Source organism: Micropterus dolomieu, linkage group LG20 (genome assembly GCF_021292245.1).
Source record: "Micropterus dolomieu isolate WLL.071019.BEF.003 ecotype Adirondacks linkage group LG20, ASM2129224v1, whole genome shotgun sequence".
Taxonomy (NCBI): Eukaryota; Metazoa; Chordata; class Actinopteri; order Centrarchiformes; family Centrarchidae; genus Micropterus; species Micropterus dolomieu.
This window is the reverse complement of record NC_060169.1, coordinates 18,362,182-18,382,415: the sequence shown is the minus strand read 5'-3', so window position 1 is coordinate 18,382,415 and position 20,234 is coordinate 18,362,182. Positions and strand designations below refer to the sequence as shown.

At 39.7% G+C, this 20,234-nt stretch overlaps 1 protein-coding gene across 10 annotated transcripts in view; it reads left to right on the top strand.

Annotated features, from left to right (window-relative positions):
• tead1b (TEA domain family member 1b) overlaps window positions 1-20,234 on the top strand; it is a 50,043-nt gene that overhangs the window by 3,401 nt on the left and 26,408 nt on the right. For 9 of the 10 annotated variants that reach the window (XM_046032006.1, XM_046032008.1, XM_046032010.1 and 6 more), the window contains one exon: window positions 11,248-11,500. In XM_046032006.1, the coding sequence (XP_045887962.1) occupies window positions 11,344-11,500 (157 nt within the window). In that variant the 5' untranslated portion in view covers window positions 11,248-11,343. Of the gene's footprint in view, window positions 1-11,247; window positions 11,501-20,234 lie in introns of those variants that run through there. The other variant, XM_046032015.1, reaches the window with a different exon arrangement.

Genomic DNA, 20,234 nt, shown 5'->3' with positions numbered 1-20,234 from the left:
TAAATGCCTGACAGATAGATATATAATATTTTTTTTTACCAAAGAAGGAATCCAAACTGTCCCTTTAGCCACTCATACTATTGTCATTTACTTACATTTTAGAATAACATAAAATGGTCACTGACCTGTTTTGATTAATAGCACGTTAAGCGATAAAGTCTGTGTGTGAGAGAGAGAGTTATAACTGCCGGAGAGAAGCACCTGTGTAGTCCGTGCTCTATGCAACAGGTGCCATAGATCACATAGCAGTGACGTGTGTATTTACTCAGGATGACATCAAATTCTACTGCTAGTAGTTTTAAGATTGATTCATTTTAGGTCCTGCTGGAGTTCAGATGTAAACCGATCATATCATACATTTCTGTTTAAGGTTTAGGCTATATTTCAATATTAATTTTATATGCACTAGAATGCAGTTAGAACTTTTAGCAGTTTTTTGTGTTTACTAGTGTTTGTGTGCACAACAGATAAAGAGACTTGTTGAGCAGATTCAAAAGGAAAACATTTCTTTATTTTCCTGAGTTGCACCTTTTGTAACACTTGGCAGGTTTGTCTGGTCTTTAACGAGATGTCTTCATGGCTCAGATTATATTATTGTATGTTACTTTTGAGAGTTGAAAGCTTTGGTAGTTTTTACATAGTTTTTGGACTGTGATCTATACTATACACGCATTAACAGGACATTTAAAAGGCTTTACCTGACTGAAAATACAGCTGTACGTGCGAAAAGACATGTTTTCTATTTGTAGTAATGGCCTGTGACATTCCTCATGGGAATGTGAATACATTATGTGGCCCACATTTTAATGGAAATGATAATACATGGTATTATTTTTTTTTTTGTTATAAAAATTCCGTTCTAGAAAAAGATCTGTGATCTGTAATTGAATCTGGACGCCGAGTCATTAATTGCGTTAATTAGATGTGATGTGTGGCAGGGGTAGAATCACATCAAAACATCAGTGTTCTCCTTGGTCAAAGCACGCTTTAAAAAGGGGACACTCCTGCAGGCTTCCAAGCTGTGTGTGCCCTGAGGTAAACCCTGGTCTAGAAAGGGAATTTTAGAGTATGCGCTGCTGCTCAGCAGTTTGAGCAGGGCCCACTGAGGCCAGCGGAGAGTGCCACCAAAAAGGAAAAGCTGGCTCAAAGCCACTGACGTCATCTAAGTAAATCTGCTTCAGTACTGCAGCCATAAAATGACTGCCAGCTACCGAATGCACTTTGGCCCTGTCAGCCACCTCAGAAAGTGCAGCACAGTTTTCTGTACATACTTATGGAAGAGAGGCTGTATTTAAAAGTATTCCCATTTTGCTCGATTAATAGCAGACTTTGCCGATTCATTAAAAAGGAACAAGTCATGTTTGAGGCTTTTTACTTTTACGTGAAGCACCAAATGATTCTCTGACCCTTTGAAGCCGCACCACTTTAATATTACAGCCTTATAATGTTTACCATATGGCAATCTCAGTCATGTGCGCTGGAAAAACGGCATTTAGACAGGATAATGTCTTAACCACTCATCATCGACATGCAGAACTCAGAAGTTATGTAGGCGCCGGGACGTGTGCTTTTTCATGTTTTATTTGAATAAAAAGACGAATAAATGAGGAGCCTCATGATCACACACACACATGAAAAGCAATATGTACTCCATGAATCATTAGATGAGTCAGTTTCTGAAACCACTATAAACATTTTCAGTTCTTAACCACAATGGAAGCAGGAAATCTCTGCTTCAACAACTTCCTTTCTCAGTGCTGGGCATAGTAGCGGTAGTGGTGTTCAGCTTCCCACTAGTGAAAGGAAACCCATGGAACAAAGGCACACAGTCACTTCATTTACTGAAACTGTGTATAATTTGTGGCTTGTATTCAAATGTGGGTTATTCAGTCTCTCTGGCATCGTATTCCCCAGTCGTTGCTTGTAATAAATTCCCACAAGAGCTTTCATCAATGGTCGCTGTATTGTTATCATGGCTGACACAGATCAGGCAGGCTCTCTCTGCCCTGAAGGTACCCTGGATTCAGCGGAGGCACAGATAGACTGGAGGGTAAGCTCCCAACATTAATATGCAGGCTGTGCCCAGTAAATTAGTTTGGAATCTGAGCCGGGACACAGCAACGGGAGAGCTGTATTGTCCAAACTGTTTTTTTCCCCCTCTGTTTAATAGATCCAAATAGATGTTTTCATCAAGGAGTCTTTTTGGTTTATAATTACATCATCAACACGGGTTAGCTGTGGTCTCAACAAAAAAATACATCTTTCATTATTCCTTTTATTTTTTCACCTATGTGTATGTAGTTTTAAAACAAGATAAAAGATAAATTACCAATATATTTTGTTATTAACAAAAAGCATAAAAAGGCCAAAAACCAAAGGTGCCAATAGTCCGTCTCTTATACTTTCTGACTTCCTGTCTCTTGCACCCAGCCCCAAGTTAATGTGTTCCTACTAAAGACGTAAATCTTCAAGCCTATTCTTTAAAAAGGCTAAATTATTTTTTAAAACAGCTGGGCACTGTAGTTTTTAGCAAATGCTGCTTAAACGGCGCAAGTAGAGCATTTGGAAGAGGAATCAACTATGAGGCTTTGGCTTGAGAGCCAATACTTGTGTGTAGCTTCAATTCATTGTTGATTTTAGTCTTTTCATGGGATTTGCATCACCGAGCGTATTCTTTAAACACTGTCAATGGCGTCTTCATTTTACAGTTTGAAGCTTTATATTCAGATGAGTTGATTTTTCTTTTTGTTTTACAAATCAAGGCGATGAACCGTAAAGCAGTTCGTGATGGACAAATGCTCCAGAAAACATGGATTCAATTTGTTGTTCATTGTTTGGTACGCTGAAGACTGTACATAGCGTTTTAGTATAGTGTCTAACTGAATAACTACCTGCTTAGTGTCTCACAAAAAATATCAGCCTTGGATCCTTATTTCTCATTACAACCGAATGCCCCAAAAATTCCAATTACAGTAGGCTATACAAGTCAAGATAACTTTATTGTTTGTGTTTGGTTTATAAGTGCATTGGTCTCAAAATTGATTTTTTCTTTTTTTTTCTTCTTCTTTTGGATGAACTAGAAGAAGTCATAAAAATAGAAAAGTCATTGTTACATTTTTGTTGCTGTTGCAGGATCTTTGTATCCTCTCATCGGCGTGTGCTGCTCCCACATGGACTGCCTGCGTCTTCATACCACATGAAAGAGGAATTTGGCACAATATGTCTCTTTTTGTGTTAAACAAAAGAGTTTTAATTTATCTTTAGTTGGGCTTATAATTTTGTGGTCATGCCAATAACCTAGTGTAGTTTTAGCATATCCCTGAATAATGAAATAGCACGGCTTTAGTATGAGTAAGTCGCAGGTATTTGATTATTTCTTACATAGGTGACTTAATCATCTTTTAATCCAAGCTAAACTATTCAATCAATAGTTTACATAAAAATTATTAAAGTATTTTGAAACTGTACATGGCCGAAAAGGTAAACAATCCCTAATTAAATTGTTTTGGGACATATTGTGTGCAGACATTTCTTCATTTCCTTAGAATTGTTATGTTCACTTTCTTCAGTTATTAATAACATTTCCTATGGTTATTCTCTAAATACTTGTTAAAAAGTTTAAATATTGCCTTTAGGAAGATTTATGATGGTTATTATGTGCTGTGACTGTCTACGTGAGATGAATAAAGAATTTTCTTAACAACAACCTTTTAACTCCAGTCTGCTCTTTAGGTACAAATAAAACAGCTACATGACCACAAACGCTGCTCAGTTTCTTAGAGCTTGGCAGTAGATTGGTATAGCATCAAATGAACAATAATTAATAACTTATAATAGCATAAATAATAACTTTACCTGTTGGGTAACATATCTATATTACTAATGATGATGTCTTAAAAATATTGGGTGTAAATAAATTCCTAATGCACCCACAGTCTGCCCCAAAGTAAAGTCACATTAAACATAACTGGTAAGTAGTAAAAACAAATCTCATTTGATTTAGTCAATTTCACTAGGCTGCACAGCATCTCTTAGGAGGCTGTTTTATTCATGACAGATGAGTCCAGTGTGATATACAGGAGTTGTCAAGAGAAAAAAGAAAGGAGAAGAAAAGATGGACGTGAAGAGACAAGCAAGTAAGAAGTGTATATAAGGGGATAAATGCTGGTTAGTGAAGAAGAAGAGACAAAAGTCAGTGTGAATTGGCAGAGCCAAATGCAAATGGTGGCCTTCATGCTCATCACAGTGATTTGTTTTTTCATGCCCATCCGCACGCGTCCTGAATGATCCAGCGGCCAGCCTTCGGCCTGGTCTGCTCTCATAACTGTCAGGAGATCCTTTATCTGACGGACCTTTATTTACAGCTTTAATTTCCTGAGCTTTATGAGTTCCGCTCACACTCCACACCACTGCGACATGGGCGTGTGCTGCCTGGAATGCATTGCACATTTTTGATAGGCAAATGTCTTCTGAGCTTTCATTACATGTCATGTGAATTGTATTTTTTTTTAATATGTAATTTGGTATTCCTGGCAGGGCAGGCATGTACCCTCATTTTTGTCTCTTATATTTACAGTCAATTTTCCCTCTAGTTGTTCAGAGTGGAAGACCTTTTCAGCTATGCCTCTCCTCTGCGTTGCCGACATATCTAATGTTGTCCAGGTTATGTTGTTGCTACCTGGTTCTCAGTCTGAGGCAGGTAGGGAGGGAGTGCTTTGACAGACCCTGTAAATCAATCCCATTCTCTGGCAAACAAAGATTGATCCCACAGTGGCCTGATGGTTGCTGGGCGGTGGGATCCAGGCCTCAGATTTGAGTGGGATGATATCAGACAGATTCACGGCACCTAAGCCTGCCGGTTCAAAGAGGCATGAAATAAACACGAGGCCGTTGCCAATAACAGAGGCAGCATAAGTAAGCTTTCTAGCCTCTCCAGTGGGCCTTTCGGAAATTGGTATTGAAAACCTTGTTTATTCACTCATCTGTACTCCAAACCTGTGGATTTATTCATGAAACCTAAAGGAAAATCCGATACAGAATCAATAGTTTTGTCCTGACATTCTTGGTTAGTTTAGTGTCATACTGTAATTGTGTGTTTTCGACATGACTGTGTTAATTAAAATTTTCCCTGCCATTTGCCGCATTTTCTTTTCTTACATGAAATTGCAGTAGGGTTAAGTATGTGCTCCAAAAAATATTTATTTATTTATTTTAATTAATGACTGGGACTTTTATTCATTGCCACACCTGCTTAGCTGATTTAGATTTACAGTACTTCTGTAGATTTTTGTGTAATTGCATTGTGCTTGTTCCCTGTAACTGAATCTCAAGGTCCTCCAAGAAATGAATGTCAAAGACTTCATTCCATAAACATGCTTTTCCCAAGGTAATTAATTTGTTTTAATGACAGAAACTAAATGGAATTTCAGCAACGTCTGTCATTGTAAATGTTCATAGTTGGGTTATGCGTGCTCAAAATGGAATACTTTTGACATTGCTGTTATAATTATGCAAAGGCCGGGATATGTCTTTACAACACGCTGCAAATGTTGAGTTTTGAAATCACATGGTAATTATAGTTTTACACACTGTGGCCTTAACTACTGTGGGCCATTATGGGGTGCACAAAAGTCATTCACAGAATCATTATTGCACCCTCTGAGATAACGGCACAAAAGAACTCCACATGGAAAATTACATTTGAGACCTCTCATCTGCTATTTCATTACCTTGCTCTGTCTGATGGGTGAAATGGGTTCTCTTAATTTAAGGAGCTGGATTCCAGCTTGGTGAGTGGTTTATGTAATCTCACGGTAAGTGTAATTTCCCCATAATGCCATGTCACAGCTACTACTCTGCTTAGCTACCACATTCACTTATTGCATTGCAGGCCATCTCCACCACGCATCTCACAAATAAGGCAATTTCTATGGTGTACACCCTGCAAAGACAGAAGTATGCAATTATCCGTAAGCCGCAAGCGTTTCTATGGGTGACATTCATACCTTCTTTTGACAGACATAATTAGTCCACAGATTCTACGGCACTAAGAGATCGTCTTCGTTGACAACTCTGCCAGGGTATTCCAACGTTGACACGGCAGAAGCATCCAATTGATGTTACTGGATGCAGAGAATCTAATATATTGAGCATGGGGATGACTTTCATCCTGTATTGTTTGAGCGTTTGTGTGAGGACAAGTCAACAAACTCATCTTCATTCGACATGGGAAGATGTAAATAACAGGGTTATCAGTTTAATAAATCAATATATAGGTTGATTTTCTGTTGACTGACACTGGTATTTAAAATAAAGGATGTACACACTGTTTACTGTATGCACATAAATACCCTGTGCCGCATCCTTTTTCCTCTTTGAATGCAAACACTCATTTCCTCCATTATTCCACCACATCCCACATTATATTGACAGTAATTTGACATTTTATTAAAAACATTGTAGTTTTGACAGTGCAGTGTACACCAACTGAGAACTGGTTCTGCAGTTCAAAATATTGTGGGTCAGTTGTCAATTCATGATTAAGGAATAGCTTTAATTGACACATTATAAAAAAATTTGGCTTTACATAATCTTTTGTATGAACCCATAAAGTTCTGATCATGTTGCTAATAATTTATAATTATGTGATGTCTTATCAAGTGATGCTTAAATCCTTCAATAAATTATTTATAGATGCTAAATTGTTGCATGTCTACACCCATGTTTTATTCATCTTCGTATAAATGATTAGTTTGCACATTCTCCAAACATCTGTTATTTGCAGCCACCAACCAGTAAGTTGCATTAAGTGTTTCAGTTAAGCATTGCTAACACTTTCTGAATTGTGTGTTTAAGAAAGGTGACAGTTTGTTTAAATCCACCGTATTTGACAAAAGACATTACTCACATGACAAAGAAGCAAATGGAAAAAGGTCAAATCAACCAGTTTCTTGGGGGGGGGAAATGTAACCAAAAGCATACTTTTGACATGGTCTGAGGCTTTGTGCAGCTTCGATTAAAAAAAACAAAAAAACAAAAGAGGGAAAAAAAGTAAGGATCATTTTGAGAATGTAACGTTTCAGAAGATGTTTTTAAAATTGCAGGAAATATCTAGGTGGAAATGGAGTTCTGGGTGACCTGAAGGAATGAGTGCAAGGTTGTGTGCGACGCACAGCTGGGTGGTTGTTGCCCAAAAATGTAAAAGTGACTTTAAATGTTCTCTGTGGCTTTTAGATATAACTTTTATTCCTTCACTTGTGAGTGAAACTTCACATATCTAGAAAGATTGTTGTCCTGCCTTTGGTACCCTAACCCTAATCAGGCGCACTTAAACCACTGCCCCCGCCATGTCAGAGGTTATTATTATACATTGGGAAATTATCTAACATTGCTTTAAAGAGAGTGGGATGGAAGTCAGTTTATACTGTGTTGTCAGGTTTGTTGTGTTATTTGTTTTGGTTGACTTGTTTACAATTTCCCTCAGATAATGATCAGCGTCCTGAAGACACAGCTGAGCTCATATTAGAGAAAAGCCCTCTGGAGAAACATTGTTCATGGGGCAATCTTTTGTATTAATATTTATCTGTTGCAAAGTGATTAGCGACATGCTCAGTGATCTCACTACTCCTAGATTTTAGACTTGTTTCTTTCCTTTTTAGATGCTCTGTAACACATTTTTACAGTGGGACAAATGATCAATATATCGGGTACAGTGTTTCCATCAGGATATAGGATAGCGGGGAAAGAATAAAGTGGCACAAAATGGAAATACTCATGTAAATACTTAAGTGTACTTTGTTACTTTCCATCTCTAGTAATGACTCTGGAATTGCAAGATTAAGCTCACCAAGTTTATCTTTGCTGACATATTGCACAAAATTTAACCTGTCGACCTGGCATGTAAATTAACTTGATTTTCTCTGAAACGGATATGTAATTGTATGGTCATGTTGAGGTTGTGTGTAGCCTGTATAATAGTATAGAATAGACATTGCATTTGTCAACAGTAGTTATTTAATGTTGATGTAGTCTTTACATGAGTGACTTGTTAGATAGGATAGTTGCTGGAGTTGATTTAAAATGTTCATTGGGTGTTACTGTAACAGTGTTCATTTGCTGGTGTGATGTTGGAGGAAAGAACCTGCAGAGGAGGGAAACACCAGTGTGTAGGGATCAATCTGGTGTGATGGACAGACACAAAGTCGCTAAAGACTGCTCAACTTAAACATATCCTAACAATAACAACAGAACCAGTGATCATTGATCAAAATTATATTTTTCATAAGAGGTTTAGAAGGACATACAACAAATGTTTGAATGTTCTGAAATATTTGTTTTCCTTTGCTTGGTTTAATGGGTCTGTGCTGTAAAAAATTTTTAAAGTATGGTTTAGACATTATAACACTTAATTGAAGCAATACTTGCAGCAACTCTGGCATAAAATGTCATGGCATTTTGTTATAGTAATTCAGCTTTTACAAATACCAGGGTTTGGTGCTTGATGAGGATAGAAACAAACATTTTCTTCACAACCCCATCTTGCTAAAATGAAAATGTAAGCTGGAAGTCATTAGGAGCACAGTTCATCATTTGGTTGGGATGAGAGGAACACATCTAGAAAGAATCCCAGCCTTTTAGTGGTTGAAATGGGAATTTTTTTTTTTCCCCTCCCTCTTTGTGAGTTAGTTCTGCAGTGTCAGCAGCCAGCACACAAAAACGGAATTCAGTAAAAGCTCCCCCTGCTCTCTGGGAGTTTTTTTCCCCCAACAGCTTGCTCCCATCCCCCCCTTTCCCCCTCATGAACTGACATGCTGGAAGAAACATATGCTACTATTCCCACTTCCTGACAGCTTGTGCTGCTTGAATAGGATCTTGCTCAGGGAGGAAGCAGTTGTCTGGAAAGAGGGGAGAGATTAAGAAATGAGAGAAACCTCAGTGAGTTGTTAGTGAAGGAAGTAAAACATAAAAGGTATTTATTAATCGGGAGTTTAGGGTAAAGACCAGTAACAATTTGATAGTTGACAAACTCTGAGATTTATATCTGGTTGGGTCTTTGGTCTTCAGCTAGACTAAATAAAAAGTCACACTCAACATATAGTAGACATGCTACATGAATGTTGGGGACTGATTGCACGTAAGTAAAACAGAGGATAGTGTCGCTTCATTTTACACCGTATGTGTGGTGTGGTCACCTGACACATTTTCCTCCATCAGTGTGTACACTGGATACGTTCAGCCACAATACTGGCATGCACTTAGAAACATTTGACAAAGCTCACAATATTCAATAATGTACTTACTGTGTTTAGCTGAAAAAAACAGACATGAAACCTGAAATAACACTTCAGGTCGCACAGTGTGAGTGAATCAGGAGCAGTTACAGTATAGACAGCTGCATCAGACGATGAAATATGTAGCTGAAACAAGTCTCGTATATACAGCCTGTCAGAGAATTTCCTTTTTAGCGAGGAAAGTGATGTGTTATCCACTTGTTGCTTTGCCTATTCCCTCTGGGAACTGGCCAGAGAACCCGGCTTTCAGAAGATGTGCCTTTATTGTGTTCTTCATGCTTTTGTGTTCATTTGCAGTACCTGGGAGCACGCATTTTGTTTTTGTTTTGTTTTTTGTTAAACATTCAGTCCCCTGCATACCTTATGTACCTGTAATTAAGTTTTGTCTTATATACTTTGAGTTGACCAGTTTGCTTGAACTGTGTCCTTTTCAAGGGGTTAAGCTGCTCATCAGCATTTGCAAGATAACCCATTTGACAAACGGATGAGGAACCACAATGCACATACACAATTAACTATAAATGGCCAGCAGACATGCAAATGTTTCTGTTTGTTTCTGTGGTTTTTGGGCTTCATCTACCCCTTAAGCCAGCACACCTCTGCCATACATATTGTAAAAGTATAAACTCAACCTCTACATGATGAGTGATCTATGTTCACACTGCACTCTCTTTTGTAATTTAACCTTTTATAAACTCAAAGACTGGATATTGAAGTTCTGGGTCGGACTGTGTGGCTGCTAATGCCACTATGTGCATTATGCTTTCTGTTCACAAAGGCCACACAGTGTACACTGACTGACTGATCTGCACATTCATTAAGATGTAGTGTGCAATAGTCATTTCCCTTCTGAGTCTGCTGTTTTTTATGTTACTGGACATGGCAACGCATTCTGCTGCAGATGCCGTCACTGCATAATGATGCAGTCCTCAGCTGCAGATTCAACCGGGAGCTTTTTGCTCTTGTCAATAGCCGATGTGAGATGAGACTTTCTCCAGCTGTGTGAGGGTGGGCTGGTTCCTGGATTGTGCCGTCTGTAAATGGTAGTTGTGACGCCTGCAGGTATCCAGCCTCTTTTTTTCCCTATAAAAAAACTTCAGTGGCTTCTGTTTGGCTTGAGTGTCTGCTTTCTATATGCCATCATGCTGATGTGTTGACCGCGGCTGACGGGTGTTCTACAGTGTGCCCGCAATGCTGTTGTTTTTTTTCTTTGTTTTTTGTAAATTGTGTTATTGCAGCACACACTTGCTAAACATGAACCTAGCTTAAGAATCACACACATTGACACCTGCCAATTTCAACCACCATCTTACCAGTTGGCTATTGAAGACTTTGGGACTCTAAGTGCGTTTGCCCAAGGGCAACTCGGTAGCGGTGGTAATGAGAGGGAGAGAGTGTCAAATGCTGCTCTCTTATCCATCCAGAGTTATCGTTTCAGGAATCAAATCAGCTTTTGTGTGACAATTCTGATGGAGTACTTGTTACTGCTTGTAAAAAAATATAGAAAGCTAAAGGCTACTACAGGTGATGAATGAGGTTAGAAAATGAATTTCAAAATATAAATCTTGAGCCAGAGTAGGCCATCTACAAATCTTACATAAACCTGGACCACCTAGTTACTGATCTGAACTGTATCATGTCTTTCAGGCATGGGGTACATTTCCCATCATAGTCTAAGCATTTATCTGACCTCTAAACCAGTTTTAAATGTAACCCTGTTCTGCCAAGGAAGTCCATGAGAGAAAATCTTCAATTGTTTAAACCATCTTAAAACATCCATTGTAAATCAAGTCAACAACATTCTTGGCGATGTTCAAGTTTGTTTGGCAGCTTTTGCTCCATATTGTGCTCTCAGCACTCAACACTGTGTACTGTGTTGTTTGTTTGGAAGCAGATGTCCGCTGTTCTGTCGTGGAGGGTGACCGTTTGGTTGTGTTTGTTTATTTGGGAATTCCAGGTCTCTCCCTAGTCTGCTCCAGGCTTCAGCTTGGAGAACCCAACCGCCACGATTGATCCCAGCAGCTGGAGCGGCAGCGAGAGCCCTGCCGAGGACATGGAGAGGATGAGCGACTCGGCAGACAAGCCCATGGACAATGATGCCGAGGGGGTGTGGAGCCCTGATATTGAACAGAGCTTCCAGGAGGCCCTGGCCATTTATCCTCCCTGTGGACGCAGGAAGATCATCCTCTCTGATGAGGGAAAGATGTATGGTGAGTACAGATGTGTGTAAGTTTGAGTTTTAACCCAAGTGTTATCTGTGCAGTTGAACGTTTTTCTAATAAGTGAGAATTGAAAGAGCTTAAAGGAAGAGTTTGACATTGTGGACAATAATTGCTTTCTTGCCTAGAGCTATACGAGAATGCCGATACAACTCTCATGCCTGTCCTTAAATACACATGAGAGTTGTGTATTTAATCCATCCTACTGAGGAAATCGTGGCAAGGGCCAGCAGCCTGTTAGTTTAGCTTAGCATAAAGACTGGAAGAAGCGGGGAAATGGCTAGCCTGGCTCTGTCCAAAGGTAATAAAATCTGCCTACCAGCACATCTAAAAGCCTACAAATGCACATGTTTATGTCTCATTGTTACAAAAAAATAAAGTGCAAAAATCAATGAAAGTTGGTGTACAGGGGTGTGAGACTTCCTTGGAAAATAAAGGTAAAATAAAAAATTGTATTGCTGTTGTATAGAAATAAAGCGTCTCACAGTGCCCCACAACCATATTTTTATTTAGGTGTTTATATGGATTCGCTTCTGGCTGCAGTTTCATATTTTAAATGTAATATTTAAATTGTGGTAAATAAAATCAATAAGCGTGTTTTCCCGAAATGTCAAAATATTTGTTTTTAAAAAGGCAAACAATGCATCAATCCATAGCTGTGCCGAGTAATGTAAGATTATAAGACTGTCGGTCTCAAATGTATCAGTGATGTGCTCTGTGATGGTGACCATACAGCCGCTACTCTGATTCACAGAAGTGCAAGTTTATAAGTAAAGCAGCATGAACTATTAGTCAGTAGCAGATGGTACTGCGGCTGCCACCAGCTGTGCCCCCTCTCCTCCCACCGTTTCCCCCATTCCTGGCTGGGTGATGTCATGGAAAGAGGGAATATTTTCTCTCTGTTGTGCTGGGCCGTCTCACAGCCTGTCAGTGTCAAGTGAAAGCAGAAAGCCCCTCAGAGCATTCGCTTGCAGCTGTCATGTGACCCCTCCGGCCAAACAAAATGTAAATTCTAGGAGTTGCAGTGAAACCCCCTCAGCTGCCACTACAAAGATGTGGGCTCAGACAACAGGACCCTCCCCACTGTCTCTTCCTCCAATTCCCTCATCTCCATACAGAGGGAGGCTGCCAGAGAAACTGTCCCTCTGCGGTGGATTAAAGCATGACAATTTGGTTTTTCTAGAGTTATAAATGAGCAGTGCTAAGTGCGGGCCTTACTGTTACCCAATGGACATCCTCACTATGATGCAAATGTTCAGCTTTCTGGTTGACTGTGACATTAAAATGTTAAATATTTATTTTACATAATACTTTCTTTTTGACAAGTTATGGAGCAAGTAGAAATTCAGCGTGACTCGTACTTGTTGATTTACATTTACATACCAAATTGCAAGACCTTTAAATGTAGATTGTAGGTGTTTCTGTTTAAAAGCTTTCAGTCACATTAGATAAACAGAGATGAATTGTTGTGACTGGCATATATTTAAGACAACCCATCTACCTTGTGACAATGGCTATCTCTGGACACTTAAGAGAGATTCAAAACCCCAATAACAAAGCCAAAGAAAGTTTTTTGTTTTGAATCTACTTTAAAATCTGCTGAAGAGACAACTGTAGCGTTGAATAGAGTTTTGTCCTGCCAGATGTGCTCTGTATCTGGTTACAAACTGTCTCACCAGTAGCTGAATCACTGGGCTGCCTTTCTTACCATTACTGAGTTGTGACACAATAGTACAATTATTCTCTCATATCTGTGTCCAAACTGAAAAGATACCATCAGGAAACCTAATGCATGGTTCCATGTTGCAAAATTATGACCGTACTGCTGACTGCATGTGTTCAGCTGTAGAAAGACAGGGGAGGTAACTTTTTACTATGGTCCAGTTTTATTTTATTTTTTAGATTAAAAGGTAGAATTATGGATGCAGTCCTTTTTATTAACTTAACAGACTTTGTTTTGTGACAGAAGACAGATTGGTATCAGTCTGATGTGTGAGTGCAACTGTTGCTGCATCCCAGTGCCAATCCCATCATGCCATGAACTGTGACAAAGCTAGGAAGACATTAAAGGTGCCATGAGTCCTTCTTGAAGAAAGAAAGCATTCATTTTGAATAGATTGTCGGTTTATTATTTGAACAGAACATATAATTATCTCAGGAACAATAAAATACATTTTGGGTGGTGGTATCGCTTATTACGGCATGTGTATGTACACACAGTCACACATGTAAATAGCAGGGCACTTTGTCATTTTACCATTTCGACAGTGCTGATGCATACATTCACTGGTAGAAATGTTTTGTAGCCATATACGTATCTTGAGGATCTTTGGAGGAATGCTTGGCATGTGACTGGATTACATACATATGTTGTTCAATACAAATGGTTTTCCTTCAAGTACCTCCATGAAAAGTTTGCACCATTCTCACTGCTGCACGTGATTGAGTAAATGTGTGAAAATATTGTAATGGTAAAAATCAGTAAGAGAAATTTGCGTTTTCTGGCTCAGTGTGGTAGATTTAAGTATACTGCTTTATCTGACCACCTGCCAGGTGAACCAATACAAATCTCACACCTGTGCACACACTGTGGGTGCGGGAGATGTATTGTTGTAAGAAATATAAAAAAACGGTAAAATGTACAAAGGCAGCTTTACAATTTAGAGAACTCAACTGGAAAAATATTTAATGAAATCTAAACCCTGGCTGCATGCCCCCTATAAAAACAAAGATGTTCTCTTTGCCAAGTGAATGCATATTCTTTGTAGAATGCCTCAGGTTTCCATTTGTGCAGTGCCCCTTGCTAACAGTGCACTTCTTTGGAATACCGTCAGAGATGATAAGTAACCAATGAAGTGTTCCTCCGTGTTGCTGCAAGGGATAAATTTATCTAAAACATCCAGTGATTTGTCTTTTTAAAAGTGAAAGGGTTCAGCTAAACATGGTGAGGCTGATATGGCCCTGTAATCCTGGTCCATAGGGTTCAAAACAGACACTGACGGACATCACACAAAACCTCTCATGGCATCTGAGATGAAAATTTGTTACAAAGAGACAGGTATTTTGTAGTTGAGAGACCCTGGGGATGGCAGTGTTCAATACACAAAGCTCATCACAAGAGGAGCCGCCCTGAGTGCCCTTAAGCCCTTTTGTTATCCCGGGGTAGAGTGCAGTTAATTAGCAACAGTCTCTATAGCAACTGTGTTGCGGTACAAAACAATTTCTAATTTCAGCTTCTTAGCTTATTGTGGTGTTTACCTGAAGTGTTTCGGATGTGCTGAGACCAGTTTTGGCTGGTGCTGTGCCCATTCTCTGAGGCAATGGAAGACACCCCATCTGCATAGACTGCATCACCCGGCACTTGCTGTGGCCCCAGAGTTTTCTTAGGAGAATATTTTAAAAAGTAAAAGGAAATAGAGGGCACTGGCCCCTAGCCAAAGGCCTACGACTCTGCACTTGCATAATTCACCTGCTGTGCAAAGCTGCATTCATTTATCCTAGAAATAGACTTGATAAATGAAACAACACGCTTCACTCAAATTGTATGTTTATTCATTGAGTTATGTATTTGCACTTGCCCCGCAAGCTAAATGACATTGAATTTTTCTCAGTTACTGTTGGGGGGGGGGGCTGATTTTTATTCCTTCGACTCACAAAGAAATATGTAAATACGTACTCTACTTGTAGGCTATACCACACCCATATAGTGTTTTTCTTGTTTTTGCTGCTGAAGAGGAGAAGCTACCAGTTATATTTGAAAGTCTTCTCAAACACTTATTGTGGGGACATATTTGCATTTCAGTAAATTTCTCTGGTCTAATTATATCTGGTTCTAATAAACAGTAGCAGCAATCATTATATTAATTGCACGCATTCATTCTAAAAATAAGAAATGCCGTCACCAAATAAGTGACATACGTTGTAATATTCACCTTGTAGGTGGACTGCTGGACACGATGCCTCTGTCCGCATGTGTCTTTTGATGTAAAGCTTTTCCCATTACCACTCTACTGTTTGCTCTGCCATCTCGTCAGTGATGCAGCCCAGACCCCTCCTGTGGGAACTAAGTGGCACTTGGTTTGCAGAGATGCCAAGGATGAGTTAGATATAATGAGCAGACCTGGCTTGCCCCCTATGGCCCAGCACTGTGCTCCTCTGGGGCTCGTCTCACCGGGCCGAGCATGCTCTGAGACAGAGTGAGCGGACCTGATCCTCCCTGCTGGGCGGATAATGAGGAATTCTGGGATCAGCTCAGGCTCCGCCAGTCACCTACATTCACTCAGAATGGAGTGTGAGGAACGTCATTGCAAGAGAGGCATCACACACCTCCAGAATAATCCCTCATTTGTCCCCCTGCCATTGTCAGTGTAAGACTACCTTGTTTTTACACATGCGGTAGTGAAAAAAGTCAAATTATTTTAGGTCTTCCTCAAATGGAGTAACTGTCGAATGTGTAAATAGCATTGATGCACATATGATGAGAGAAGGAAAAAATCATTTTGAATTACGATTCAAGATTTTAGAGTTGCGTTGTGACAAACTGGTTATTTATTCATCATGGGTCGCTATGGAGATGTCTTCTACTTCTTTCAGCCTGACACATGTGCCTCTGGTTGATGCGAATGGGTTAACAAGCACCAATCAACCTGGTTTTGTGACTTCTGCCGAACAGGGTGGAGCACATATCAGACACTGCTCTACTCAACAGGTGTTTCTATTGCGGGTAGGAATTTTGGTTAATGTTATTTATGTTAACACAATATTTATGTTTTAAGAAGAGACCGACAAAGAGACTGTCCGCGAGAGAGCCTGTGAGATAGAAACTGCAACTCAAGTAAATGTTTTTCTGATTTTATGTCATGTAATTCTGCCATTTAGCAGCGATATGTATGGAAACTACATTCACAGACTTTTAGAGATCAACCAGTGACAGCGGTCTCATATGAATCGTCCACATCAATTTGAGGTCATGTTCACTAGAACGTATCATACATGAAGCATGAAAAGTGTATAATTTGGTCTTCCTGTCTCTCCAGTGGTGTGAATCACTCTTTAATTTACGTGATCTTTTCATGCATCTTTAAACAAACCTTTTTCCTGACTGTCCTTCTGCACCTGTTGCGCTGCAAATACCCAGTAGAGACTGGTCAGAATGTTTAAACAGCGGCCGACAAACATCGAGATAATAGATTTCACCATACTTTTTTTGTTTTATTCGGTTCCTACATATCTTTAGCTTAAGACCCATCTGTGATTCTGTGGCTCTGAGAATTAAGACTCAGCCCCAAAATGGATCTGCATTTAGACCTCTGCTGTTGCTGAGCAGCAGAATTGATTTTGAAGTGCATATTATTTCATGGCAGTCTGTCCAGGGGGCAGATTTCAGCTCAAATTCATGCCCATGTTGTGGTGACCAAGCATAACATGTTGTGACTCGTGTGTGTGTGTGTGTGTGTGTGTGTGTGTGTGTGTGTGTGTGTGTGATTCTCGCCTCCTCCCCACAGCATCATGTTTTCACTGGGCTGCTCACCATGAACAACAGGGATAGAGGAGCTCAAGGTGTAAGCAGTACTGATGCTGACCAGACTGTGAGGAGATGTGGAAAGGACTCTATAAGAGTTGACTTTCTGAAGCAGAGATTCTGTATTTTGCTTTGCATATTGGATCCCATTTGGAGATTGCATTCACAATTAAATCCTGTACTGTATCACCCTAAAAGTGTTGCTGAATGCAAACGTGTTGCACAAATTAACATTTTCAATTATGTTTCAAGATTTCAGAAATGTTGTCCTAGTAGATATTTTTTTTTTTTTCTTTCCTGCATGTATTTCCAGAACTGCTCCAGAAAGAAGCCAGGCAAAGTGATCGGCATGTCTGTGTTTGTGATTTTCCGTCAGTCTGTATGGAAGTGTTTGCAGTGAATGGCTGGATAGCAGGCCGTGGCTCTCTGCCTTGCTTGAATCAGGAGTGTACACGGGGTGTGTCCCTGCTCTGAGGTCTGTGTGAGGCCCTCTGAGGCAGGCTGCTGGTTTCAGGTTGCATGTTCCCAATTGGCTGCTTTTGTTTGACTAAAACACAGCGAGACTCTGGGTTTCTTAAAGATGCAGTGTCACTTTCATGCTCTCTTCAAGAAATCATCTGTTTGATGCTGATTACATCATATTCCATTGATGAAACACTTTTATTCTGATGAGATCATCTCCTACTGATGGGACCATTTTGTGTAATCAACATATGAATGGAATCTGAATGCCAGTGTTATTCTCTCATCCAGAGCACAGGGACTACACCACTGCTAACAGAGACAGTTATCTTTCTTTGCTGTTTGTGGAATAGAGAAACAGCATCCCTGGACACAAAGGAGGACTGTAGCCATAGCCATAAAATTATCACACTCAATGCTGTGTTATGGTCTGACCCTAATATCATGTGACCAATCCTATTATTATCCTTGTAATGTAATAGTAAGTGCATGTTTATTAAGTCCTGACTATTAGGGGTATTTCCATTGACTATTTGCGACCTTGCCTCTTTCCAAACTTGGATTCAATTACAGCGTTCAGTCAAGACTCCCTCAGCTTGTGCTCACGATTACAAAAGAACGTGAGAGAGAATCATGATCACAAAGTTTGACTTTTCATTTATACATATTGGTCACAGCCAACATGTCTTCCTTTGTGCTCTGATGCTGATTTGATCCTGAGAGATTGAAAATATTGATTTGTCTTACTTTGTTGGGGGGGGGGCAGTGCACCTTCCTGACTGTTAGCGCCATGTTCACACATTGGACTTGCCACACAGCCAGTTCCTCGGGAGACTCATAATTACCGCCGTCCTTTCAGATTAGTCCAGCAGCCTGTTCAACTGTGGCTTCACTCCCTGGTCATTTATTTCATCCCTTTCCCTCTCCTGAGATGCACACCTCAACACAATGACCAGGCCAGCTTCTACAATAATGTATGGGATGATAAACACAGTGGCTCCTAATTGATAGAGTGATTCAGACAAGGACTGCCTGTGTAAATTGGTCCCCGGTGAGTGTATTGCGCAGAGTTGGGACTAGCGGGTATCAGCTCTGGCCTCGTTTGAGAGGCGTAGACTGGGGAGAGAGGAAATAGAATGGGCTGGACCTGCTGAGTGATAAAGAGGCTGTCGTTGCCTCCTCAGCCCCGTCTGAATACAGGCACAGTTCAGGAGAGGTTGGCTGCTGTAATCCTCTCAGTGTCTCCAGGAAGGCTCAGGTTAGTGACCTGCTGCTTTGTGATGTCTTGTAAGATTTTGAGAGAACACCTCACCTTTAATCCCCCACTGTTCAACCAACACATTAGCTCAACCGTTCCTGACCCAGCCCCTGCAATAAAGCCTTTTATCCAGCTCAATAAGGTCATTTGAAGTTAAGTATTGATTTCTTTTGGTGTCCAGAGAAAAAATGGATTTTTAAAGAGCTGTTAATTACAGTTGCACACTGCATTATATAGAGAACTTAATTTTGCACTGGCTGGATTTTTAAACCCTGAGTTGTAAGTCACAGTAAGTGCGTTTCCATCTACCTGTTTTTTTTTTTTTTAATGTGCATTTTCAAAAAACAAAAACTGAATGGAAAAGCTGGAATTTTAATTTAGAAACGAGTAGAGTATTGCATGAATGTTTTTATGCTTGGCTGATGTGGAAAAGTTAGTGTATCAATAAACGCAATTTGCAATGAAAACAGACCAGAATAAAGCACGACGTACAGGAGGAATGTGACTTAAATGTCCACTCAAGCTTCTGCTCTTTTAACTGTTGGTGGTGCATAGACATGACATAAATTTGCATTTTATTTTTGTGATTTTCTGGAATTTCGTTTAAAATTTGCTTTTAATATGGATGGAAACTTGGTCAGTGAATCAAAACAATTTGGTGAATGAATCTGCAGATTTTACACCTGATCAGATTTGTGCTCTGTAGTATAGTACTGATATAAGCAGATATAAATCTCTGTTCATCAGAAAGATGCTTTCTTAACCAGTTTAGTACTATTAAACCAAGCGACAGTGGCCTTCTGTGCAAATAAAGGCACATATGACAAAGAATGAAAACCCAAAGCATGTGTGGAAGATGTCATATTGTCAAAGATAAAAAGATTCACACAAAACAGAAAACATCACTCAGTGTCTTGCCTCTGTCTTCAGTTCAGAGGTTCTCAGGCTTTGAAATAAATTAACTGCTCTTAATTGTAGGCTTTCTTGTTTTTATGTCCTTGCTATTCTTGTCTAAATGAGCACTGAATAGAGTTGTTTCCTGTGGATATGGGAGGAACACCCTTAAGCATGTGAGGCCAAAACCGAAAGAGCCTGTGAGAATTTAATGAGACATTAAAAAGTCTACAATGTGCAAATTAGAGTATGTTAAAAGGTTGCCATAATAATCATCCTTCCACTGAATGTGAAATTTATAATATGTTCAAAGCCAGACATGTCAAAAAGACATCTCCCCCACACAATGAAAAGTTATATTTATGTATACAGTCTACTTCCTGGTTATTATATTGACATAGTTAGGGACTGAATCAAATACATGATACATAAATGCAAGGCCAGTTTAATGAAAGATATATGGGCTTGAACTTTTCCGTTTTAGCCTGCAGGCATTGGGAGTGTGTGTGTGTGTGTGTGTGTGTGTGTGTGAGTGTGTGAGAGACAGAGTGAGTGTGAGGAGGAGGGATTTCTATTGTGTCACAGAGAAT